The sequence below is a fragment of the Eptesicus fuscus genome, chromosome 12 (assembly GCF_027574615.1).
Source record: "Eptesicus fuscus isolate TK198812 chromosome 12, DD_ASM_mEF_20220401, whole genome shotgun sequence".
Classification (NCBI taxonomy): Eukaryota; Metazoa; Chordata; class Mammalia; order Chiroptera; family Vespertilionidae; genus Eptesicus; species Eptesicus fuscus.
In genome coordinates, this window is record NC_072484.1 from 34964178 (window position 1) to 34990063 (window position 25886).

The 25886-nt window shown below is 47.5% G+C and overlaps 1 protein-coding gene across 1 annotated transcript; it reads right to left on the bottom strand.

Annotated features, from left to right (window-relative positions):
• Positions 1–2762: 2762 nt before the first annotated feature.
• Positions 2763–24018, bottom strand: GGT7 (gamma-glutamyltransferase 7). Its single transcript, XM_054724277.1, has 16 exons — positions 23850–24018; positions 19341–19415; positions 18708–18943; positions 18225–18376; positions 16949–17066; positions 15999–16066; positions 15706–15779; positions 15190–15386; positions 13237–13324; positions 11393–11520; positions 11131–11219; positions 9406–9555; positions 9183–9300; positions 8295–8432; positions 6832–6931; positions 2763–3487 (listed from the first exon to the last, which is right to left on the bottom strand). The coding sequence occupies exons 1-16, from the start codon at positions 24016–24018 to the stop codon at positions 3324–3326; spliced, it is 2064 nt and encodes a 687-aa protein (XP_054580252.1). The 3' UTR covers positions 2763–3323.
• Positions 24019–25886: the final 1868 nt, after the last annotated feature.

Genomic DNA, 25886 nt, shown 5'->3' on the forward strand with positions numbered 1-25886 from the left:
CCCGAGGATATTTTCTGTAATGATTTTTTTTTAGAGAGAGTGGAAGGGAGGGGGAGAGAGAAAGAAACATCAATGTGAGAGAGACACATCGATTGGTTGCCTCCTGCATGGGCCCTGACCAGGGCCAGGGATCAAACCTACAAGCGAGGTATGTGTCCTTGATGGGAATCGAGCCCACGACTCTTCAGTCTGAGGGCCAATGCTCTAACCACTGAGCGATCGGGTAGGGCTAGTTTGTTGATTTTTTATTTTTAATATATATTTTTATTTATCTTTATTTATTTTTTAAATTATTTTTTAATCCTCACCCGAGGATATTTTTCCATTGATTTTTAGAGAGTAGAAGACAGAGGGAAAGACAAAGAAACATCAATGTGAGAGAAATGTTCATTGGTTGCCTCCTGCCCTCACTCTGACCAGCGCTCGGGGTGGCGGAGGGGGCGGGGGGGAAGCCCTTGACCGGGATCGAACCCGGGACCATTCGGTCTGCAGGCCGATGCTCTATCCACTGAGCCAAACCAGTTAGGTCAGTTTATTGATTTTTTTTAGAGAGAGGAAAAAGGATAGGGAGAGAGAAACATCCATGTGAGTGTGTAAACATCGATCAGCTGCTTCCTGCACGCCCGCTACAGGGACTGAGCCACAACCTGGCATGTGCCCTCACCAGGAATCCATCTGGAAAACACCCAACCAACCGAGGGACACCAGCTAGGGATGTCATTAGTATATTTAAGAAAGAAAATGACCCCAAGAGACCCACATGGCCCCCGAAAAACATGCTACATGGAAAGTCCTATAATCCCATCACTTGAAAGACAGCCTAGGAGAGTTGTTACAAGGATATTCTAAGTTGCATTGTAAACTACCCAAATATTCAATAGGAAACTATATGATGCATTTTGTAAATGATTAGGTAGATATATATGTATTGATATTGACATGGAAAAATGCTCATGTTATATTGGTAAGTAGAAAAAAAGGAAGTTTGTAGACAGTGTGAATGATATAATCCCATTTTTATTTTTAAATAAAATAATATGTTATATCTACAAAAAAGGAGTTGGGGTATGTATATTAAATTATTGGGTTTTTGGAAAGTTGAGATTTTTAGGGCATGGATCATCTACATCATATATTTATGGATTCTTTGATATTCAAATAGTACTTACATCTGTAACCAGATAAAGGTTTTTTTAAGAGAGGAAAGGGACATAATCTTTGGAGTAAAAAAGACTGCTTTTGAATCACAGATCTGCCAACTACCAGCTGCATGACCTTGGGCAAGTCACTTCACACCTTGGAGTCACAATTTCCTCATCCGTAAAATGGGGAGATTAATACATGCCTCATAAGAGTGTCTCATACCATCATCCTCTCTCAGTATGCTCTAACATAGGGGTCAGCAAACTACTCTTTAGGCTAAATTGGGCCCTGTTTTTATAAAATAAAGTTTCATGGGAACATAGCCAGTTATTTACATAATGTCTATGATTGCTTTTTATGACAACAGTAAGGTTGAGTAGTTACTAGAGAGAACATACAACCTCAAAGCATGAAGTATTTATTGTCTGGCCCTTTGCAGAAAACATTTGTTGACTAACCCCTGCTGTAGGAAGAATATATTGGCTTTCTTCCACCTCCTTTAACATGGCACATTCTTTGCAAGCACATCCCTAAGGACCTTTGTACATACTGATCCCTTTGCCTAAAATTACATTCTCACATCTCACATCTAATCCTCTTCTTTTGATCCTACTCACCCTCATCACCTCCTCGAGGAGATCTTTGCTGGTCCCACCCCACCCCTGAATTAGATTAACTTTCCTGGTATCCATTCTCATAGCATCCCTCATAGAACTTCTTGTGATGGCAATTACCCTAATTATCTGTGTCCTTATTTCTTAAATGTTTTATTCCCCCTGTAAACTGCAAACGCATAAAAAATATTCTTGTTAGCCTGGTCGGCGTGGCTGTGGTTGAGCATCGACCTATGAACCAGGAGGTCAAGGTTCGATTCCTGGTCAGGGCACGTGCCCAGGTTGCAGGCTTGATCCCCAGTGTGGAGTGTGCAGGAGGCAGCCAATCAATGATTCTCTCTCATCATTGATGTTTCTATCTCTCTCTCCCTCTCTCTTCCTCTCTGAAATCAATAAAAATATATTTTTAAAAAATATTCTTGTTCAATGCCGAATCTCCAGTGCCTAACAAAGTGCCTGGACTATAATGCATGGATACATGCATGCATGAATGCCATAATGTATAAAAGGTACTTATTGTCTTATATATATTGTATACTAATATATGTTATAACAAGTAGTTCACCTAGTAGATGTACAAAATGTTACGAGCACAAATTAAGAGTTAGACATCCTGAGATTGAATCCCAATTCTTCCATTTCATACATGAGGACCCTTAGACAAGTCCCTTAACCTCTTTTTGTTAGCTTCCCACCTGTAAAATGGGCATAGTACCTACCTCATGAGATTTGTAAAGAAGACTAAATAAAATTAGCATAGGGCCTGGCACACATAAAGCATTCAATAGATGCCATCTATAATTATACTAGTAGTTGTTAATTACTTTATAATTTTTATAATCCAAGTCTTAGATAGATGGCAGATATTATGACCCCCATAAGATTGACTCTAGTTTGCCCTGGAGTCAGGGCTACTGGGACAAGGTGAACCGAGGTCTCTCACTCAACTCTCAACACAGCCAAACATAAATCAAGCCAGAGCCATGGTTAAGCAATATTCTTTCTTTAATTCCCCTTTGCAAATGGAAGCCCCTGAGCTGGTTCCCACCCCCACCCCTAGGGATTCCATACCCTGGACCCCAGATACAATGCGCCTGCCTCAACTTGGTGGGAGGAAGAGAGGAACCTCCCAGGATGGTCCATTTAAAAAAAATCCTAGTCATTTAAGAAATGAGGCTGAGGACAAGAGAAGGGAGCTGGAAGACAAGGCCCAGGTAAGGCCAGACTGGAGATTTTGGGGTTGTGAGGACCCTTGAGAAGGGTTTGCAAGCACATCCCTAAGCTCAAGGCCAGCATGGCTGAGGGAAAGGAGACAGACAGATAATCTGACTCCTCAAGGTCCTGTCTGCCTAATGTGAACACTGACACGCACCACCACCACCACCACCACAGGCCTCTGGATGGAGAATTTTCCAGTTACTCTGGGGAAGGGTTTGGTAAGCATCCCCTCTGGCCCCTGATCTGGGGCATCCCGGGGGTCCTCCTAAGACCAAACCTGGGAGAAGGAAGGACTCTAGGAACATGCAAAGGCGGGGGGAGCAGAGACCCCCACCCCACCCTGCTGCTCTACAGGATGGTGGCTCCAGCTGCATCTGGACTCCGGGGGTCCTTCACACCGATGATGAAGTTGTTGGTTCTCCGGCTGCCATGGACCCAGGATAAGACATCTACCTTCTCCACGTGGTGACCCCTCGCTTCCAGGAACTCAATCTCTTCCTCTGTGAACTCACCTGAAAACCACCCCACAACATACACACATTCAGAGTTTTCAGAGCACTAGTTCAGGAGTCCTATGGTCAGACCTGAGTCCTGGTCCTGGATGCTCCACTGAGGAGGTGTATGACCTTGGTCAAATTGCTTGACCTCTCTGAGTCTCAGTCTCTTCATGCCTAAAATAGGGATTATCCAAGAACCTACTACAGTATATAAAGTTGTTGCAGGGATTAAAGGATATAATACACAGAAAGCATTGAGTTCAGAGCCTTGCATACAGTAAGTGATCCATAATATACAGTCATTCTTAATATTGGAAAAGGGGCTTGGGGGTCTTATCTCCACCTGCATAAGCCAAGCTGCCATCATTGCTTGCTAGGATTACTGCATAGCCCACTAACTGGTGTTTCTGCTTTCAGTCCTGCCTTCCTTATAGCCTATTCACACAGTAGTCAAAGAGTCCTTTTAAAACCATTAGACCATATCACTCCCCCACTCAAAACCCTCTATCAATGATGACAGAATCATTAATCAGCTGCCTCCTAGATGACCCTACTGGGGATTGAGCCGGCAACCCTGGCATGTGCCCTGGACAGGAATTGAGCCAGGACCTCCTAGTTCATAGGTCAACGCTCAACAACTGAGCCAGCTGGACCCCTCTGACAAGTTTGATGACTCTTAGAATAAAATCTAAAGTCCTTACCAAGGCCTCTAAGACCCACCATTACCTGGGTCCTCACTATCCCTCTAAACTCCTCTCTTCACTTCCTTCCACTCTCTTCCTTAACTCTGCTCTAACCTCCTTGCTGTCGATCAAAGAAGCCAAACATGCTCCTATCTCAGGGACTTTGCACTTGCTTTCTCTCTGCTTGGAATGTTTCTTCCTAGAGAGTCACAAAACTGCCTCCCTTACTTCATTCCAATCTTCAAGGACTTCTCTCATCACTATCTAAAATATCAGCCCATGTTATCTTTACCTTGCTTTGTTTTCTTTCAAAGTACTTAATGCTACCTGTATTTATTTATTTACTGTGTCTCCCTCCACTATATTATAAGCCTTTTAAAGGCAGGGGTGTTTTCTTGTTCATTATTGATCCCCAGAGCCTAGAACTGGGTGAGGACAGAGTAAATGTTAAGCCAAGTCTTTACTGGATAAATTAATAAGTCCTCACCCTCTTGCATAATTTCCGGTCTTCATCTCTTTTTTTTTTTTTTTTTCATCTCTTGCTGTTCCATTATTCAGGGTCCTTCTTATATTTCCCCAACTTAAATTCTTCTCCCTACAATCCACCTGCCCTATATGAAACGAATCAGGTCATATCCCTCCCCTACTCAATTGGATAAAGTCCATGTTCTTAACATGGACCTCCATGATAAGCCCTATAACTTCACCTCCCACTGCTCCTCAACAAAAATATTGTCTTATTTTCCCAAATGGGACAAAATAATTTTCTCTAACAGAAAGAGCAGCCCTGAGAGTCTTCTCTGGGCAACAATATCTAACTAAAACCTAAAAATATTTTATTTTTATAGCTACTTATTGTCTATTTGTGGCATATAAAGCCATTTTTCCATTTGGGATTATGATAAAAGATTTACTTTAAAAATACATTTAAGTTAAATGTGTTTATAGACACATTGTGTAAATAATGGTTTAGAAGATGTATAAATGTGGCAAAAGTCATGAAAGTGATGGATAAATTCTGAAATTTGGGGAACAATGTATCTAGTCCAACTGACCTCTTGGCTGCTCTCTGACCCATTCTTTCTGGCTTTTGCACAGGCAGTTCCCCTATTCACAATGTTCTTTTTTTAAAAATATATATATTCTATTGATTTTTTACAGAGAGGAAGGGAGAGGGATAGAGAGCCAGAAACATCAATGAGAGAGAAACATCGATCAGCTGCCTCCTGCACACTCCCCACTGGGTATGTGCCCGCAACCAAGGTACATGCCCTTGACCGGAACCGAACCCGGGACCCTTGAGTCCACAGGCAGACGCTCCATCCACTGAGCCAAACCGGTCAGGGCTATTCACAATGTTCTTTACCTCCACATGCCAAATTCCTGCTCATACTTAAGGCTCAACCAGTTATTATTGTAAAGCCTCCCAGAGTCCTCAGGTGGATGGATGAACTTTTCCTTCACCAAGCCTCAACTCTTCATGCCCATGTCTAGGACTGTAAGCCCCTCACAGGAGGGCTAGGATGAGCCCCCTCACACCCAAGTAACATAGAAAACAGCCTCGCATTTGATAGAAACCAGAAGATATTGGCTGAGCAGAATTCATTTTCAAGGAATCCATCAGTTGGGATCCAAAGTGTCACCAGTCAACTATAGGCTGTGACTGCTGAGGATGTAGGTGTGTGGCTTCTAACATGCTTCAATCCAGGAGGTACTAGAGCCATGCAGAAAAGAACCGAGTCTTTGGTATCAGCCAGGTATTCTCTCAGTTCTGCCACTTACTAGCTGATCGTTGACTAGTTTATAACCTCTGTGGGTATCAGTTTCTTTCTCCATAATATGGGGATAATGACACTGAACAGGCAAGGACCATGTCTCATTCAATATATACCCGCTTTAGACTTGTATAATACATTGCCTGCTGTAATAAAAACTCCCCAAAGGTTCACATACTTTTCCATTTACAAAATTAAGCACCTGTCCTTCTTAAAGGAAAGTCATCTCCTCACCATAACTTGTAAGGTCCATGACCTGGCCCCTGCTGCCTCTCTGATCTCATCTCATCCTCACTCACTCTTGTTTCCTTTCTACTCCTAAAACACACCAAGCCTATTCTTGCCCTGAATTCTTTGCATTTGTTCCCTTGGCATACAAAGTCCCAGTTCTTTGCACGGTGGGCTTTTTCTCATTCCTCAGATCACAGCTTAAATGTTTCCAAAGAGGGGCCTCCCTCAATCATCGAGTCAGCCCTATACATACATTATCCTAATTTAATGCTCTGTAGGGCATTTATTTTGCTTTCTCATTATTATTATTATTGTTAATTTATTTTCCTGTCTGCCTGTAAATGCAGTATCCCTGGCATCTAAGATAATGCCTGGCACACAGTCGATACTCAATACAAACTGCTGAACTAATGGTTTGCAGAATGAACAACTGCATCTTATTTTATAAACGAGAACACTGAGGCTCAGAGTGGAGACATAAATTTCCCAAGGCCACACAGCCAGGAAATGGCAGGATGGTTCTAATCCCCCAGATCTTGGACTGTTAGGAATTAGCTGGAAGAAACCAAACTTCCAATGGCAGGGAGTTGGTGCTGGTTGAGGCAGGGGCACCCTTGGGAGGAGCCTCTTTCTCTACCATGCCCTGTGCCTACTCCATGGGGACACTCACTGTCCACCTGTAGGAGGTTGGACTGCAGGTCCGGGTGTAGGCGGCCATGGGCCAGGCTGTCACTCAGGTTCCGGTTCAAGGTCAGGACATTCAGCAGAACCTGCAGACAGCCAAAGGGCAGAAGTCAGGGCTACCCCAGAGATGGGGGTTTAGGACTCTATGGTCCTTCCTCCTGGTCCAGACTCCTTAGTCTTTAGATTCCTTGCACCAGGAGTGTCATTTGAGCTTCTCAACAGTCCCAGAAGACAGGCAGACCTTTGATGACGGTCCCCATTTCACAGATGGGTAAATGAGGGCCAGAGAAGAAAAGTGATTCACTCCAGAGTTTAGAGAGAGCCAGGGAAGAGGCACTGCTAGCATCCCAGGGTTGACCTCCCTTGTCCCTGGCCAGGACAGAGTTAATGGCTGGGCATAGTCTAGGTCACAATGTGGGTACTTTTAGCTTATTGGTTTGGAGTGTGGGTAGGCTCTGGAACCAACTGCCTGCCCATTCTTACTAAACTGGACCTAATTTTTCAACCTCTCTGGGCCTCCGTTTTTTTTTTTTTTAAATATATGAAATAGAAATAAGGATTCCTTCCAAAGTTGGGAAGGTTAAAAGAGTTAACACACCTAACACCATGCCCAGTACTTACCGTATTTTCCGGCGTATAGGACGACCTTTTAACCCAGGAAAATCTTCTCAAAAGTCGGGGGTCTTATACACCGGAAAATATGGTATTTACAATTTAGAATTAAAGTGAGTTATTGCCAAATGATGGGTGGGTTACCGTATTTTCCGGTGTATAAGACCCCGACTTTTGAGAAGATTTTCCTGGGTTAAAAGGTCGTCTTATACGCCGGAAAATTCGGTAGTAATAACTCTGTATATATTAGCTATTTTTATCTCTATTTTACAGATGAGGAGACAGGTTCAGAGAGGTTAAGTGAATTCTCCAACATCACACAATTGGAAATTGGCAGCACTTGGCCTGGGACTCAGGGGCGTCTGATTCCAAAGCTCAGGTTAGTTAACTCGCCACCTGCCAAATTATGTGCCTGGCACATATATCAGGCGCTCAAGACATTTGTGGAATTGTTGTGAGGCATTTTGGAGTGTAGCAGACCCTTCCTTTCAAAAGCAAATCCTAAAGAGGGCTGCTTCTCTATTCAGATGCTGAGTAGAGCATGGTGGAACTTGAGACTGAGAGAATTCAGGCAGTCAGATGCCATATCACCTCTCAATTCCACTGGCCCTGCAGTTTCTCCTGCAACCTGGGAAAACAGGGAGCTTCAGGGCTACATTTTCACTAAGAAAGTCAGCACAGCCCATCTCCTTAGTGCCCAGGAGGGGCCTGCCACAAAGCAGTTCCAGCCCTTGTTTGCTGTGAGTAAAAGATGAAAATAAGCAAGAGACATGAAGGCATCTGCAGGCCACAGCTTGGCTCCTGGCCACAAAAGGCCTGCCATGGAGGAAACCTCACCTGGGTTAGGCCGCTGAGGCCCCGGGCAGCTCCATTGGCCCCCAGGGCGAGGTAGGTTCCACAGAGCCCCTCTGCCGGCCGGACCACAGTGGGCAGCAGGAAAGACAGTGGCCGCTTCCCTGGCTGTACCGAATTCTCCTGTTGTCAGAGGACCAAGGCCACAAGGGAGATGAGAGGTAGGGTGAGATAGGATAAGGACTACTCCACCACTCTTCCAACCTCTCTCCCTCCCCTACATCGCCCACAGGTCCAGTTTTCATTGGAGACGGGTCTCTCCCCAGGCCACAGTTTGCTGTATGTGAAATGGTCAGGGTCCTTGGATAACTGGGGTGGATAGTGAACCCACTAAGTTTTGAGGCAGGGGAGGGGCCAAGCCAAGAAAGATGACTAAGGGGATGAACAGAATAATCTCCACCCTGGTCATCTGTCTTCGTCCTGCCAGGGCCCCAGCTTGCAGGGTGTAAAAGTGCTGACCTCCAACTACACAATAATTCCTATTTCCTTTCTCCTTTGGCGCCCAGCAATAGGGCTGAACCCCATCAGCTCAGCATTACACAGCCATAGACAATTAGTACTAGAAAGTACCTAAAGCACACAATCAGAGGCCAATATCCTCATTATACAGGTGAGAAGAAACTGAGGCCCAGAGAGGGGACAAGACTTTCCCCAGGTCACACAATCAGACCTTGACAGAATGGGACAAGGTTTCTTGGGATTCACCAGGCTCCAAGCCCCAGACTTGGGCTGGGGTGAAGTAAACACCTTGTCTGGGCTCCTTTTCTTTATAATAGAAGTTCCTAGAGGAAATAGGGAGGGAGGAGCAGCCATACTGTAACACATCCTCCCTAGCCTTGGAGTCCCCAGGGTAGGAGGGAAGCAAGACCCTACCAGGCTGGGTGCAGAGTGGTTAGCAGTCCTGTTGGGCCAGGAGAAGTCCAGCATCTGGCTGTTGAGTAGGATCCCCGAGGGGGTGATGAGGCCACTGCCAAAGGGCCGGTTCAGGGAGCTGGGGGCCGAGATTGGGGCCAGGTGAACCCTGAACCCACTCTCACGCCTGCCCAGCCCCCACCTAGATGATCTCTTGTGCCAAGTGGAGTCTGAGCTTGCATACCTGACCATGGCCACAATGAAGTCGTCAGGGCCCATGATCAGCACCTGGGCAGCCGTGGGAGCCCCATCCAGCTCGTAAACAGGCAGGAGTGGGGCAGGGGCTGCCTGGGAGTCATTGATGTGGCCCCGGAGGTAGGCAGCCTCTACCTTGCTGAAAAGACATGGGGTAGGAGGTGAACACACAGCAAGTTCTCATTCCATTCCACCTACCACTCTTTGTGATGTCTGTTTGTGTGATTATTTGATCAATATCTGCCTCCCGCATTGGTCTGTCCCAGAGAACAGATTACGTATTCCTAGCATATAGGAAATATTCAGGAAATAGTTGTTGAACCGGATGAATTTATTTAGGTGTTATTCAGATTCTCTTCTAGAGCCAACTTTTAATTTATTCAGTGCCTAAATCAAGAATCTTTTAGTTACTTGACTTTGTTCATTTAATCGTTTCTATGTAAGTACCTATAGGGTATAGTGAATGCTCAGAAGATATTTGTTTTGACATGAACAAACTGAATTCACTTAACCTGATGTTTGTAGTCTCAAAATTAAGTTTCATTAAGAATTTAGTGTGTGTGTGTGTGTGGGGGGGGGCGCGTGGTTGTGGGGGGCGCGTGGTTGTGGGGGGAGGTTTGTATACAAGAATCTTTACTTGCTATTAGAATTTTTTTTGAAGACACAGAAAGACTTGTCACATAGTAAGCCCTTAATAAATATTTATTGGATGGCCTGGCCAGAGTGGCTCAGTGGTTGAATGTCGACCTATGAACCAGGAAGTCATGGTTCCATTTCTGGTCAGGACACATGCCCAGGTTTCAAGCTTGATCCCCAGTAGGGGGCATGCAGGAGGCAGCTGATCAATGATTCTCCCTCATCATTGATGTTTCTATCTCTCTCTCCCTCTCTTTCCTCTCTGAAATCAATAAAAATGTATTTTTAAAAAATTTTATTGATGAACGGATTTAATATAGGTACGTGCATGTGTTTTAGAACTAAATATGTATTGACCTTAAAAGCAAATTTATAAAATCATGAAAATACAAATTTACATTAACTATATTTTTGGTTTCTGATTTTCCCTCAGCCAGCCTTTAAGTCAGTTATAGTAGCAGTTAAATGGTAACCATGCTTACCCCTATTGCCAATTAATACTAATGATGATATTTGTTGAATATTTATTATGTGTCAGACAACATGCTCAATGCTTTGTATGTATAACCTTGCTTGGTCTTTACAATTAACCATGAGGTTGGCACCGTTATTGTCAGGCCCCCTTGTAGAAACAGATTTAGAGAGGGTAAGGCTGCATAGGCTGAGAATCTGGGATTTGAACTGAGTCCGTCTGACAAGAGCCCACAGTTTTATTATTATGTTATCCTGCTAATATAGATACATTTTAATAAAAATATCCACCACCTCCAATATTTTCTTGGAGACTCTTTTCATTGTTAATAGGCTTTCTTTGTCCACTCAAAAGGAGGACCAGATGGGCCCATCTATGTGCCCTGCTAGGGTCAAAAAAATTTGAGAGCCATATGAAGTAGAGCAACTCATTGTACAGATGGGAACACTGAGGTGCAAGGAGAAGCAATCAGTGCCACATTGTTAGGGTTGAGCTGGAATTGACTTGGGACCTCAGGCCTATTTTTCTATCAGCTGCTTTACACCTGATCCTTTCCCCACACCACCACCATCTGTCCAGTCCCCAGGGTCCTGCCACGGGACCCACCTTAGCATGTCATCCATGCTCTCAATGATGGTAGAATCATAGATGGGGTCTCCCAGTCTGCTGGCCAGGGCTAATGCAATCTTCAGGGTCTGAAAACAGAGCAGAGGTATGGCAGAGGCAGCCAGACTTCTCCCAGTACCCACACCCAGAATTCTTGTGTGTGAGAAAACTTGGAGGGGATTTAGTCCTGCCCATGGCAGTACCCCATCCCCCCACTTTCAGTGTCCCCCAACACAGGGTCGAATGGAGGGGTTGGCCTTACCTCTGCCACCCAGTGAAGAGCCTGTTCCCGGGAGACCAGGCTGGTGAGATTGAAGCCCTCGAGGATGTTGAGAGCACTGATGAGGGCAGGGCCTGTGTGCGGGGGTGGGGGACTGAGAACCAGGTGGCCTGAAAGGACAGGAAATGACCAGATGGCAGGGACAGTCAAGGCATCTCCATATCCCACCATCACATAGACTGAGACCACAGCACTGAACTCCCTCATCAGATAGGGAAAAAGTGGTGACAGGCAAAGGGACACATGCAAGTTCACATGGCGAGTCAAGGACAGGGCCAGGACTCCAACTCAGAACACTGGTCTTCAGTTTGCTCTTCCATATGATTTGCCCAGAGTTTCAATGAAGGCCATTGGCACAGCAGGGACAGATGTCCAGATGTTCAGATTCCTGGCCCACCATAGGGCAGGATACTATTCAGGGCCCCTGATGGTCCCACCCCTGAAACTTCTTGGGAGCAACTAACCTCCTCTTCCTATATAAGGCTCTAGTTATTAGATGTTTGGACACCAAAGGAATAATAATATCTGATATAACACAAACCATAACTAATTAACTCACTTAATCCTCACAATGGGTACTTTTATCATTCCCATTTTATAGGTGAGAAAACTGAGGCACAGAGAGGCCGCTGGTCCAAGGTTACAGGATACAAGTGGAACCTAGAGTACTCAAGGTTCTGGCATTGCCAAGAGAATACAGGCTTGAAGGAGAAATGGAAAATCAAATACATATTCAGTGCCCATTCTGATCAGGGCAACTTCCAACATCATCTCATCAAATCCTCATGGCTACCTTGAGAGGTAGGCACTATTATCTCCATTTTAAGGAGGGAACCCTGGCTCATAGTGGGAAGTGACTTGTTCAAGGTGAATGGCAGGTCTTCCTGGCTCCCTAGCTATGCTCTTTCTCTGTTCCATATGACATTGCCTCTAGTAGAGGAATTGGGCTGGAGATTGAGGCTTGGAAACTTGAACTCAGAGGCAGTCTCTTCTGGGGCTTGACGTAATCTGGGCCTCTAAGAGCCATGGTCGGCAAACTGCGGCTCGCGAGCCACATGCGGCTCTTGGGCCCCTTGAGTGTGGCTCTTCCACAAAATACCACGGCCTGGGCGAGTCTATTTTGAAGAAGTGGCGTTAGAAGAAGTTTAAGTTTAACAAATTTGGCTCTCAAAAGAAATTTCAATCGTTGTACTGTTGATATTTGGCTCTGTTAACTAATGAGTTTGCCGACCACTGTGCTAGAGGAAAGACAACTTATGAGCCTTCCTAGGGACCTAGGAGCCTACCACTTTGGGTTCAACAAACTTGGACATCATCGATGTCATAAACTTGAATCTATGGGTTTATCATTGGTTTTGAATTTGACAGGTTTAGTTCTTTTCCTTCCCTGGGCCCTCAGTTTCCTTTGGGCACAATTAGAGGGAGGTCTATGACTGTCTTGAAAAGTTTGTTATAACCAGAAGCTTAGATGGACTTTTGTCTTATGAGTTCTTATGATGTGTAGGGCATTGAGAGTGGGACCAGGAATGGGACAAGACAACAGAGAGCCCAAATCAAGAAAACATATGGCTAGAACCCCAACTTCTAGGCCTGACCCTTTGACCAGACCTCCCACCCCATATCCTAAATACTTGGGATAATTGACTCCAAGACTACTTCAGAAGGTAGGCTGACTCTGGCTTGCTTCATTAGCTAGCTGTCCAGGCAGCTCACTGCCTCAGTTTCTCTCCTGTTTAATGGGAAGGAGTCTCTAGGCCAAAAGCATACAGCCATGGACTGGGAGGATTCTCTTGAGTGGGGACCCTGGGAACTGGGAGAGAAGTCACCTCTGTACACGCCACACACAGGCTTCTCCACGAGGGCACTGTAGTTGCTGAAGTCCTCCTCAGTTATAACACCCCCTGCATGCTGAGCCTGGAAGGGAGAGAATGCCCCCACCACCACTTTGAGCCACACACCACACAGTGAGCATGTGGCTTTGGCCTGTGGTATATGTTTGTATCACAGACAGATCAGATGCTTATAACTTTTGTGCCTTCTGCAATTCTCATCATGACCTTTAGGGACCCCATCAGCTCTGGATACCCCAGGAAAAAGGAAGAGGAAAATGCACTAACATTGAGTGAGCACCTACTATGTACAAGACATTGTGTTGGGTACATTCTATGAATGACCTTCTTAGGTCAGTATTTAAGGCTCCTTGTGATCTGGCCCCTGCCTACATCTCCACCTCATGTCCTGCTATTCCCCAGTGAGCTCTGGGTGACCTGTAGTTCCTGAACTCATGACTCTATGTCTTTGTGTATACTGCCCTCTCTGCCTATGAGAAAGGAAGATTTTTCACTTACAGCAGCACTTGCTTGAGAGATATCAAACTGAATTCTGCATTTCACTACAAATAACTAAAGCCACTACAAAACCATGGATGGCCCTGGTAGGAATGACATAACCAATTACTGACCAGTGAACCAATCTTGTACAAACCAATGGGCTCATTTCATACTATCCAGCATGCTAATTTTCAACCCTAAATTAGCATAACACTAGGAATGTCCTCCATTTTTTTTTTTTTTAGTACTTGAAACCTCTGACTTCTAATCCACCCCCAGTGAACTATACATTGAATTGCTTGGCTGGTGTGTGTTCCTTTGTTTGACAACTTTGGTTTTTTTTAATTTGAAGTTCTGATGGTCTTTGTTAGTCTCCTTCATCCCCTTCTCCACCTCTAGGAGAGGATACACAACGCAGGTCTAGTTAATCAGAACATTTGTTTTCATGCCACAGTGATTGGCTTGGGAATAGTCATGAGACCTATTACAGGCCAATGAGACATAACCTTGAGGCGTTTGCTGGAATTACTGGAATGAGAAATGCTCTTTCCTTGGGATGGCATACTGGAAGGATGGCTGATGGGAGCAGGTGTGGAAAGGATCTGACAGAGAGTGAATTCAAGCAGAGGAAAGTGGAGTCATGAGACAGAGAGAGAGATAGACCAAGTCCTGACAATGGGGATGGAACCACTGGGTCCAGCCGACCTAAAGCCAGTACTCTGCTGGACTTTCCAGTTAAGTCCATCTGAGGTGGCTTCTATCACCACATCCATATCTCCAGTGCTCAGCACAGGACCTGGCACAGAGCAGGCACTTGGTGATGTAGAATAAGTGATGGACCTATTCAGTTCCCACAACTGTATGGCAGAGATAGATATAATCACCCTATTGCACAGATGAAAGAACCACTGAGTTGGTCTGTGTATCCTTATCTTGAACATAATTTTCCATCAGGAATTTTCAACTATTGACAATAGTTCTAAAACCAATTACTGCCTCAGACTAAGACTCTTTGGGGTTAGTTGGTAAGGCCTTATGTTAATCCCCTCAGTTCCAATGAAGGAGGCCCTTTGCTCAATCCCTAGAAAACCCAAGGGCAGGGTGAGGTTGTGGGCTCAGGGAAGCTGAGGCTGATCCCGGTTCTCCACCAAGCCTGCGAGGGGCAGGACAGGCCTCTGCACAGATTGGCACCAGCCCTGGGGAGCCCAAAGTTACCTCTCTCAATCAAGATGAAACATTCCCATCATCCCAGTAGGTTCTTCCTCCCTCATTCCAGTCAAGCCCTCCCACTCCAACAACCACTGATCTGATTCCTATCACCAGAGGTTAGTTTTGCCTATTCTAGAATTTCAAGTAAATATATGTAGAGAGAAATCCAGGGAAGGAAGGGGGGAAAGGATGTCCCTGCAGTAGGGTCCTTTGGGGCAGAGGGGCTCTCCACGTGCTCACCTCGGCCACCATCTCCAGCGTGAGGTTACCACCAGCATAGAAGGCAGCGGGGCCGTAGGTGCCAAGTACATCCAGTACCATGGCCAGGTCAGGCCGTTGCATCAGCGAGCCAGGTAGTGGTGGGCGGCCCGATGGCAGGAACGTCTCATGGAAGTGCTCAGATGCATCAGGCGGCAGCTGTTCTGCCAGGGCACGTGCTATGGGCAGGGACAAGAGGCTGGGCAGGGATTGCCAGGTCTGGACCCAATGGCTGAGATGCATAATAGGTGGGGTGAATAAGGGCTGAGTGTCTGGCCCTAAGCTCCAGCCCCCAAGGAGCCTGTTATGGGGGAGGTAGGGTATATATGGGCCTCTCTAGATCTTCTCATTTGAGTCTGCCTCCTGATAAGGGTGGGAGAGAGCTGAGGAGCAAACTGGAAGAGAGGTGCTTTCTGGTTTGGGCCCCAAATCTCAGAGGTCGTATCTCCCCCCTCCATCAACCGCATGCCTTTCCCCTGACCCCCAGGCCCCACTGACCTAGATCATGGGTTACGTTGAAGCCATCTTGGGCCACAGCTGCTGCGAAGGCCAGGACTTGGTACCATGGCAGCCTGGGAAGTGGGGGGGCAGAGAGAAGGGGGTGGAGGAGGTCCTGGGGGGATGAGGAGGGTTCCGGGGGGTGGGGGAGGGGGTTCCTGGGAAGGAGAGTCCTGGCAAGGGAATGGGATATTAGGAGGGGGAGTTTGGAAGGAAATAATCCAGGAAGATAGGAGGCCACCAAAGGAGCAGTGCAGGCAGGGGCCCCTGGTCCCCAGGGGGAGGGTCTTTACCTGCCATAGAGCTGGTGAGCTTCATGTAGCCCCTTCACCATTCCGGGAACCCCCACCAAGAGCCCAGGCTGGGCAAGGCGGGCAGGCGAGGGAGAGAGGAGACCAGGTCACTGGAAGGGGGGGGGCTGGGCTGAACTCTGCAGAGAGCCCCAAGCCAGGGATGGGGGGGCTGGCACAGGGGAGAGACATAGGCCAAGTACCCTAGAGGAGGGACAAGCTGTCCCAGCAGGCATCCTCCCTCCCATCTCCCTGACTTCCTATCAGCAAATGCAGAAAGGCCTCCTTTAGCTATCATAATTGAGGGACTTATAAATTAAGCAAATCCTTTTAAGAGCTAGGACATAACCAATTTAGATGGGAACCTGTCTTCATTGGCTTATACCTATTCCTGCTTTTTAAAATAGTGGGCAAGAGACCTTCATTTTACCTTTTCATTATCATACCACCATTACTATGAGCTGTGGTGTGTGTTTGGCTTTTACCTCTGCACTAAATATATATTTTTCCAAGTTATTCTATCTCTGCCTTTGCTCTCAATGGACAGTGAGTGGGTTTTCCTCTAGCAGTTCCTTTCTAATCTTCCAACATGTTGTGGGCTGGGGAAGTTACAGTCAACAGGCTCAGAGTGGGATGTGTGAGTGATAGTGCAGCAACTTTGAGGTCTCAGGCTGCTCAGTGGCCTTTTTTCTTCCTTCTATGTGCCAGATAGGCAAGGTTGCCACAGAAGTTAAGATGTTGCTGTATTGCCTGATATCCACCATCCAGAATTTTTTGTTCACTATTTTATTTGGGGAGTTTTGCCTGTCTCCCTCATAACCTAAGAGCATCCTGCTCAACTCATTTCCTCACCTCCATAGCAAATACTCAGCAAAGTAATGCTTGGGTTCGAAGAAGGGCAGTGAAGGGAGACCCTCCCCCCCCCCATACTTTCTTCTCGCCAGGGTCCCCACCTTGGTTTCCCAGGATCTCTGCAGGGCCTCTTCCCTGAGGGCCCCTGGTGCAGACTCCCGGAAATCAATTAGGTGGCTCTCATTGCGTCGGATGTCATGGACCAGCATCACACCCCCACTGGAAAAGACACAGAAGGGGGCGGGGGGTGATGAAAAGATGCTACCCCTCTGAACAGTTAACCTGCCACCCTTCAACTCCCAATGGTGATGGCTGTAGGCTTAGTTTGTCATCAGGAGACAAGTGTTTGAGCCCCCTCCCCAACAGGGATTCAGAGATTCAGCCGCCCCACAAGGCAGGGATCCAGAGTTCAAGGACCTCTTTCAGCTTGTCACTGGAGACTTTAATCCCTGATTTAAAAAAAACAGAGACTGGGAGAGCAGGATGTTCTCCCCCCCGCCCCAGACCATAGCTGGACCCCTGCCAGCTTCCTGCACCTGCCTCCTTGGTATGCCTCCACTCCCTCTCCCAGGACTGAATTATGTAAGAACAGACTGTGCAAAAACAAAAGGGGGATTTTTTTGGTAGGGTCTGGAAGACTGGTCTTACAGGAACCAAGACATGGACTTTGTCAGCTTGTCCCTTTTCTGTGACTTGTTTCCATTTGAGATGGTGGTAGCATCTGAGATGGTGGCCTGCAGCCCAGCAACTAAGGAGTGGCAGCACTGTGGCAAAGTAGGAGGCACAGAATGGGAAGCAGCTTCTACTCAGGTCCAGATCATTGCAGTCATAGGGAGCTGTGTTACCAGGTCTCTTCAGGTTCAAGAGATGTTGGAAATTCTCAACTTTTTAACAATAGGAAACACATTTAAAAAAAATTAAGTCTGCAAACCAAACCTGTCTGTGTGCTGGGTATGGCCCCTGGGTGGCCAATTTGTCACCTCTGTTTTAAGAATTCTTAGCGGGGGGTGTGTGTGTGTGTGTATTTTTGGAGCATAAAGAGTCCATAGCTTTCATCAGACTCACAGGGATTTGTGAGCCCAAAAGTTTAAGTATCGCTGCCTTAATTAATTACAGTATACCCCTACCTGTGCACCTCATGTTACAATTTACAACATCGTTTTCCAAATTTTTTTTTTTTTTTAAAGAAAAGGCTTTTGAAAACACCTCCTCTGACATTATGAAGGGATAAAATTGTGTGTGTAGAAAGAGCAAATGCAAGGAGTTGGGGCCCATCTGTTTCTCTGCTCAAACTTGGAGACCCCCACAGGAGGTCTACAGACCAGGACAGGGAATTAGACCTGGGCACCCCAACCTCCACAGTGGGGAGCTCCTTACCCGCCCAGGCCAGAACTGTGCGGAGCCACGATTCCCAAACACAGGGCTGCTGCCACAGCGGCATCCACAGAAGATCCCTGTTTACTGAGCACCTCGATGCCCAGCGATGTACAGCGAGCAGCATCGGTCACCACGGCACCCTGGTGGAAGATCTGGGGGAGGGAAGGGGCTAGTTGGGGACAGTAGGAGCCCCCTGCTTCCCTAGGGTACCTCCACTAACCCCAGAACCTCCACGGGGGGTGGGGGTGGTGGAGGTGGGAGCCCTGTCCTCTTGCCTCCTTGATTCACCCCTATTTACCTTCTTTTCCCTCATTACCTCCAGTGCCTCCTATCTGATCAGCCCCTTCCTTGCTCTGTCCCCCTCAAGACCCGAGCCACCCCCCTCCCTCCCCCTGGGACCTTCCTCCTCCCCCTTTTCAATTCCCGGCCCACTTCCACCACTCAGCCAGTCAATCCCCACCGTCTTCTCCAGCGACTTCTCACCTGAGGGTCCCCGAAATAGATCTGCATAATGAGCGCCACAGTGACACCCGTGGCAAAGGTGAGGCAGGCTGTGACTATGACCGTGAGCCCGTCCTGACGGCAGGAGCACTCCGCGGCCGCGGCGGAGAACGGGTCTTTGCGGGTCTCGCGTAAAGGCGACCCGTCCTGGCTTCCCATCTCTGATGACGACGACGGCAGCCGCTGCAGGCGCGCTGACTTCAGGAAGGAGTCCGGGTCTGCGGGGGGCGAGGAGTGGAGGTGGGAGTGAGGGGTCGGAGGGGGGGTGTCAGTCCGGAAGTCTCTTACCCCCGCCCTGCCGCCCTCCAGTCGGGGTTATATCCTGTTCCCCACCACCACCCCCGCACTCCCGTCAAACAAACCCCAATCTAGAGCACCAGCGTCTACCCACGCCCATGCACCCCAGGGCGGGTGAGGGTGGCAGTCTGGGCTGGGAAGAGACAGGGACCACCAACAGGGAAGCTGGGCAGCTGGATTACTGTCCCTAGGCCAAATTTCCTGAGCACCCAGGACCCAGGACTGAGAACACTTCCTGAAGAGGCGGGAGTTGGACCCTCCCTGGAAACCAGATACTCCCAGAGCTGGGCCCAGCCTTCTGTGCAAGGAGGCAGTTACCTAAACTGAGTGGATAGACCTTGGCTTCCAACCTTCCTTCCTTCCTTCCTTCCTTCCTTCCTTCCTTCCTTCCTTCCTTCCTTCCATTCATTCATTCATTCAACCAATATGGAGGATCTGCTATGTTTCTGGCCCTATGTTAGATGCTAGGGGAAAGGTACAAACAGTTCCTGCCCTCTGGGGTTCACAGATCAGTGGAGAAAGAAGGCAATAAAGAAGTAAACAGATGAGTACATAATTACAAGTTGTGGCAGGTGCTATAAATAAAAATGATGGAATAAGACAATAGTGGTTTGTGTTGGGGGCTGCTTAGCTGGGGAAATCAGCCACAGCCTCTCAGCAGCCTCTTAGCTTAGAAGTGACTTTTAAGCTAAGAACTAAAGGATGAGCAGGAGCCACCCATATGTAGAGCAAGTGGTGAGTACGTAGTGTTCCAGAAAGAAGGAACAGCAAAGGCCCTAAGGTAGGAATGAAATGGCACATAAGAAAAAAAATAACCACGCCCTGTGTGGTTCCAGTGTAGTGAGCAGTGGGGTAGAGGCTAGGGCAGGTCACTGGGCCTTGGCTTAGTGAAAAGCTTGAATTTTACCTAACAGCCATGGGAGGCCATTGAAGAGTTTTAAGCAAGAATGTGAAGCCATCAGTTTTATGCTTTAAAAAGACCCCTCTGGCCCTGGTCATTGTCGCTCAGTAGGTTGAGTCTGCTCCCATGCACCAAGAGATCACCCGTCTGATTCCCAGTCAAGGGCACATGCCCAGGTTTTCGGGCTCAATCCCCAGTAGGGGTGTGCAGGAGGCAGCCGATCCATGTCTCTCTCCCTCTCCCTTCCTCTCTAAAATCAATAAAAACACATTTAAAAACAAACAAACAAAAAACCATCCCTCTGGCTGCTATCTGGAGAATGGATCTGAGGATGTAGGAGTGGAGGCAGAAAGACTTGATTAAGGTGTCTATATAGATAATTCTTAGAAATTATTTATGGTCATTACTTTTGGGAAAAGATCCTAAAGGTGGGGTGGGAGAATATTTTGTTTGAAATTTTTACAATATATATATTTTAATTAATACATGTATCTTTAAATAAAAAGGAAAAATTACAGGAAGACAACAATGGAGAAGGGAACTTTTCCTTTTCCTCACTATTCCTTGTTTATTCATTTGTTTGTTTATTTATTTTTACCATGAACATGTAATTTGTTTTTAAATTTTTATTTAAAAAGGAAGATTGTCTTCCGGAAGCCTGTTTCAGTTGATGATGCTTGTGTCTAATGCTCAGTACTAGAATCTGTAAATAAAATTGGAATTCATTGAACAGATGTTAAACACCTACTCTGGGCACAGAACTCTCTTTGGCACCTAGAGGTTTCAAAAGAACTCAGGAAAGGATTTGGAACTTATATTTATTGAGACTGATTGCATTCCCAGGCACTTTACATACATTTCCTCATTGAAGTGTTCCCATAACTTTATAAGATAGACCCATTCTTTCCATTTTAAAGATGAGGAAACTGGGGCCGAGAAAGGTGATACTGCCTGCTTAAGGTTATAAATAAATAAATGGTGAAACCAAGAGTTTGTGTTGAGTGTTGACCTATGAACCAAGAGATTATGGTTCGATTCCCCGTCAGGGCACATGCCCAGGTTGCAGGCTTGATCCCCAGTGGGGGGCATGCAGGAGGCAGCCTGTCTATGATTCTCTCTCATCATTGATGTTTCCATCTCTCCCTCTCCCTTTCTCTCTGAAATCAATAAAAATAACATATATATATGAATATATATTATGTATATGAAGTGCATGGATTGGGATTGAGTGGGAGGCAGGAGACAGGAAGAAGAGCTAGAAGCCTATGGATAATACAGATAAGAAAGAATAATGGCTTAGTCTACAGTGGTGATGACAGGAATGGTGTGATGGAATTTGAAAGATACTTAGGAGGGGGACATAGAGCATTTGATCACCATTTGGAAGTAAGAGGAAGAGGGGGGATGATGGGTAGCTCCTGAGCTTCTACCTTGGAGACTGGATGAAAGGCAGTATTATTCATTGAGAATGACATTGGGAGAAGAGCAGGTATATGGGGAAGAGATGATGAGTTCAGCATAGAACATGCTGACGGTGAGGTACTTGCTGGACATCTATCTGGAAGCAAATGCCTGGAATAGAGAGGAACACCTGGGCCTGGAGCTCAGAAGAGAGAAGAGACAGTATTACTCCAAACTTGGAGTGGTTATCCCCTAGCTCTGTTTTTGTTTTTAAAATATATTTTTGTTGATTTCAGAGAGGAAGGGAGAGGGAGTTAGAAACATCAACGATGAGAGAGAATCATTGATCATCTGCCTCCTGCATGCCCCACAATGGAAATCAAGCCCACAACCCAGGTATGTGCCCTGACCAGGAATTGAACTGTGACCTCCTGGTTCATTTATCAACACTCAACCACTGAGCCATGTCGGCCAGGCACCTATCTCTGTTTTCCACAGGATTTGCTGTGGGGTGCCTAACACTTGATTCTAGGGTGTGGCAGGCTAGAGGCTAGCTGGGCACAGCCATGGTTCTGGATAAGAGGATGGGGCAATGCCACAAGGTAGCACTACCAGGTTGAGAACATAGGAGGCCACGTTAGCCAGCAGGCTGGTCCAGCTGGGCCAAAGGAGTCTTGGGGCTTTGAAGCAGTGCTTGGAGACATGGCATTGAAATGACCACACAGGTATGATGGCAAGTTCCTTGGAACCTTAGTGCACAACCTTGGCATAAGGTATAGGTTCCCAGCAAGGCAGGTGACTGGGGACTCGTCTGGATTTTTGTACAGATTAGGGCAGAGTCTTAAGACAGAGTCTTTGTACAGATTAGGGCAGAGTCTAACTCACCACGGTACTCCCTGAGTTGAGAACTCCCTCTGCTGCCATTCTTTCATCCTGACATCTTCCTTATTCATTTATCCATTCAACAATTTTTATTGAATGCTTAGCACTGTGTTGAATGGTGAACAAAACAGTCATGATCCCACCCTCCTAGGGTTTACAGACATTGAGTAATTACAGATCACACAAACAAATAACACAGGTTTTGATAAATGCATTTATATGGGGCCAGGAGAAAACAGGGGTTTCCAATCTCTCGGTTGGGAGAGATAGGCATTCCCAGTTGAGCTGGAAGGGGAAGCCACGGGTAAGTGTGCCCATTGTCACACAGTGAATCAGGGCAATGCTGGGACAGAACTGGTACTCCTGACCCTGAATAATGGACCTGGTTCAGACTGGTATCTACCAGGACACATCTTCCCACCCCTCTCCCTGATACCTCCTGATTCCAGGGCTACTCCCTCTGGAAAAAAAAATTAATTTGCAGCTTTGACTTTTGATGCCCATAAGGCTTCCTATTGTCACCTCACACCCCCTCCAGGTGGGGTATAGTCTAGTCAGGTTGGCAGGGGCTGGTGGTCAGGGCCAGATAACCAGAAAGTTGTGGAAGGGGGAAGAATTTGGGGCTGTCAGACTGGGAGTAACTATAGAAGGGCCAGGCTAGAGAGGGCTGAACCAGAGAAGCAAGGTCTGCCAGGCTGGTAAGGGATAGGACTCAAGTGCAGGCACTGGGAGGAAGAGAGAGTGAAGCAGAAGGATGCTCTAATGCCAGGAAGTGACGTTGAGGGAAAGAGGGATGGGGGATGGAGGATGAAGAATAGAGCTGGGCCACATGGATAGCAGAGAGAGCACTAGGGAAGAAATGCTCAGAGAGCTTTTGGCCCTCAGGTCTTCCCCAAGCTCTGTCTCCTCCCTCCCTACCCCCACCCCTGCAGTCTCTGCAGAGGGCTGAAAAGAACACAGTAAAATTCTGGAGCCTGCTTCTAGGGCACCTCACTAACATCCCGGCCTGATCCATGGCTCTGGTAGGGGTGAGGTAAACCACAGGGCAGCAAAGGCACTCTGGTCCCCAAGGACTTTGAGAGGTCATTCAGTTCATCCCCCTGTATCCCAATACCCAGCACATACAGACAGGCAGAATCACATTCTCTTTATCCCTCCCTGGACATGAAGAGAGTCTCAGCTTCCCACCCCCATGGTCACTCCTTCCCACAATCCCTGGCTGTGGGAAGTTCTTAAGACCCAGCCTCTATTCATCCTACTGCAATCTCTGACTTGGTTTCTTCTATCCTGTTCTCTGTGACTAGAGAAAAGCCTCTTCTGGGTGATCACAGCTGTGCCTCAGGATCTCCCCTCCAACATTCCTTTATCAGTTGGTTCTTCCCAAAAGGTAACCCCCATCCCTCCTACTGCAGTCTCTGGCATCACTCTCCCTTGTCGCATCCTAGGACTCCAAGGCAGAGATGCACTCCCAACCCCATCAGATAATTAACAGAAAAAAAAAGGAGAAGAGAAAGGTCCAGGAGGAAGGGAATAAATTCGGGTGATGGAGGCTGGAGGTGATGCTCGGTGCAGATGGAGGGCCAGGGGCATCCCAGGGGGGCAGGGACGGGTGGGGGGGCGGGGGGGCGAGCAGCGGGCCTCACCTGTATCGGGGTCTCCCAAGAAGGCGTCCTCGTCCTTGCGGCCCCTCAGAGGGGCCGCGGGGGCCGGCTCATCCTCTGGCAGCCGCGGGAAGCTGGTGATGCTCATGTAGTCCACAGGCGAGTAGGCGCCCAGGGCGCTCTCCTGACTGGCCTGGTTCTCCGCCGCCATCCTCACCCGCGCCCCCCAGCAGCGCAGCGCCTGCCGGAAGTGGTGCGGGGGGTGGGGGGTGGGGTGGGAGGGGCCTGCGCTCCCGGGCCGCCGGGAGGGGGCGCCTCACCCCCACCCTAGCGCTCGTCGGGGTCTGACTCGCTCCCGCCCGGCTCAGCGCTGCCAGCTGGCAGTAGGCGCGCAGGTGGAGAGGGGGTGATGTTTGCAGAGGCCGGAGGGCAATTCCGGGTCGCGAAGTGGGAGATCGTGGAGAAGAGCACGTCACCAGCGCGACCTTAGTGATTCAGGACACCTTATGCAGCCCGGGGGCCAAATCCCCTCTCCCAGTTAGAGCTAGAATCCTCCTTAGACCCCAGACTCTTCCACTGGCCGTAAACCTCTCCTCGACCCCGGTTCTTCCTCTGATCCCAGACCCCTTTCTTGGATTCCAAGATCCTTTTCCTCCGATCTCAGACTCCTCCTCCGACCCCAGATTCCTCTTCCGACCTTACCCCCTGCCCCTGCCCCCCTCCAGCACCTGCTTCATCCTCAGGCTGCGTCCCTCCTTTGGACGTCCCTTCTCGGACGTCAGATCCCTCACTGGACCCCCAACACTTCTCAGACTCCTCTTTCAAGCCCAACCCCTCTGGTACCCCTGCCCTAAACTCCGTGTGTATTAGGATCCCTAAGAGCAAACGCCCAGATTCCACTCTAGAGGGCACGATTCAGGACTCTGGGATGGGGGTCTCTGGAACCTGAATATATTTACCATCATGTTAAGAGTTTCTGATGTTCTGGAAAGAATGCTGTAAGGAAGGAACAATGGGCACGAAGGTATGGCAGGAGTGGGGTGGGGGGGGCGTGGGGAGTGGGTCTCTGTAGTCTAGGTGTTTGTGTGCTATTTCCTGTGCTACCACTTACAAACTGTGTGATCGTGGGTAAGACACTTAATCAGTTTCCTCATCTGAAAACTGGAGAGATTAATAGTATCCATCTCAGGGGGTTGTTGTGAGGATTAAGTAACAGGTAGAAAGCTTTTAGTGTAGGTCTTGGCCCTACTCAATAAATGCCATCATTATCATTATTTTCATGTCTTTAATCTTGTGGATTCTCGTCTCATCCCACTCTTAGGAATTCCAACTATACTATAGCTTGCACTACTTTCCCATCTCCAAGGATGAGGGGTTCACTCTTTATTAGGCTTCTTGTCCAAACTTTCTTCATGCAGTTCACAGGGAGGGAGAGGGAGGGGGCTGGTCAAGCCCCTGGGCATACACCCCCTCTTTCACTCCAGGACAGTTTGAAAATCTACTGGGGATGGGGGTAGGGGCGAGTGGGGAATCTATTATGGGCCCAGAACATGCATTGATACCTGTAGACAGAAGGGGGCAGTACTGTGTTGGGAACAGTTCTAGGACTTGGGAGAAGGTTTGGAGAGGGGAGAGGAACAGGGCTGCCCAAAGCTGTGACTGTCCATACCTGGAACTGTGTGCCCACTGCTTGTGCCTTTCTCCCCACAGAGAAGCTAGTATCTTCTCAGTGAAGTCCACAGGGGTTATTATGCTTCAGTAAAATATTATCCCCCCAGTAGGGCATGTCTTAACTAAATGAGGTCTGTGTCCCGTCATTGATGTCCATTCCCTCAGTGGCGTGTGAGTCCCCTCAGTGGGGTCAATATATTTTTAGTAAAATCTATATCTTTAGTATCTCCTAGAAGGAAATCCATGTCCCCCCCAGTAGGGTCTGTGACCTCCATAAGCCATTAAAGTCTTTTTTTTTATTTTTTTATTTTATTGATTTTTTTTTTATAGAGAGGAAAGGAGAGGGATAGAAAGCTAGAAACATCGATGCATCGACCAGCTGCCTCCTGCACACCCCCTACCGGGGAT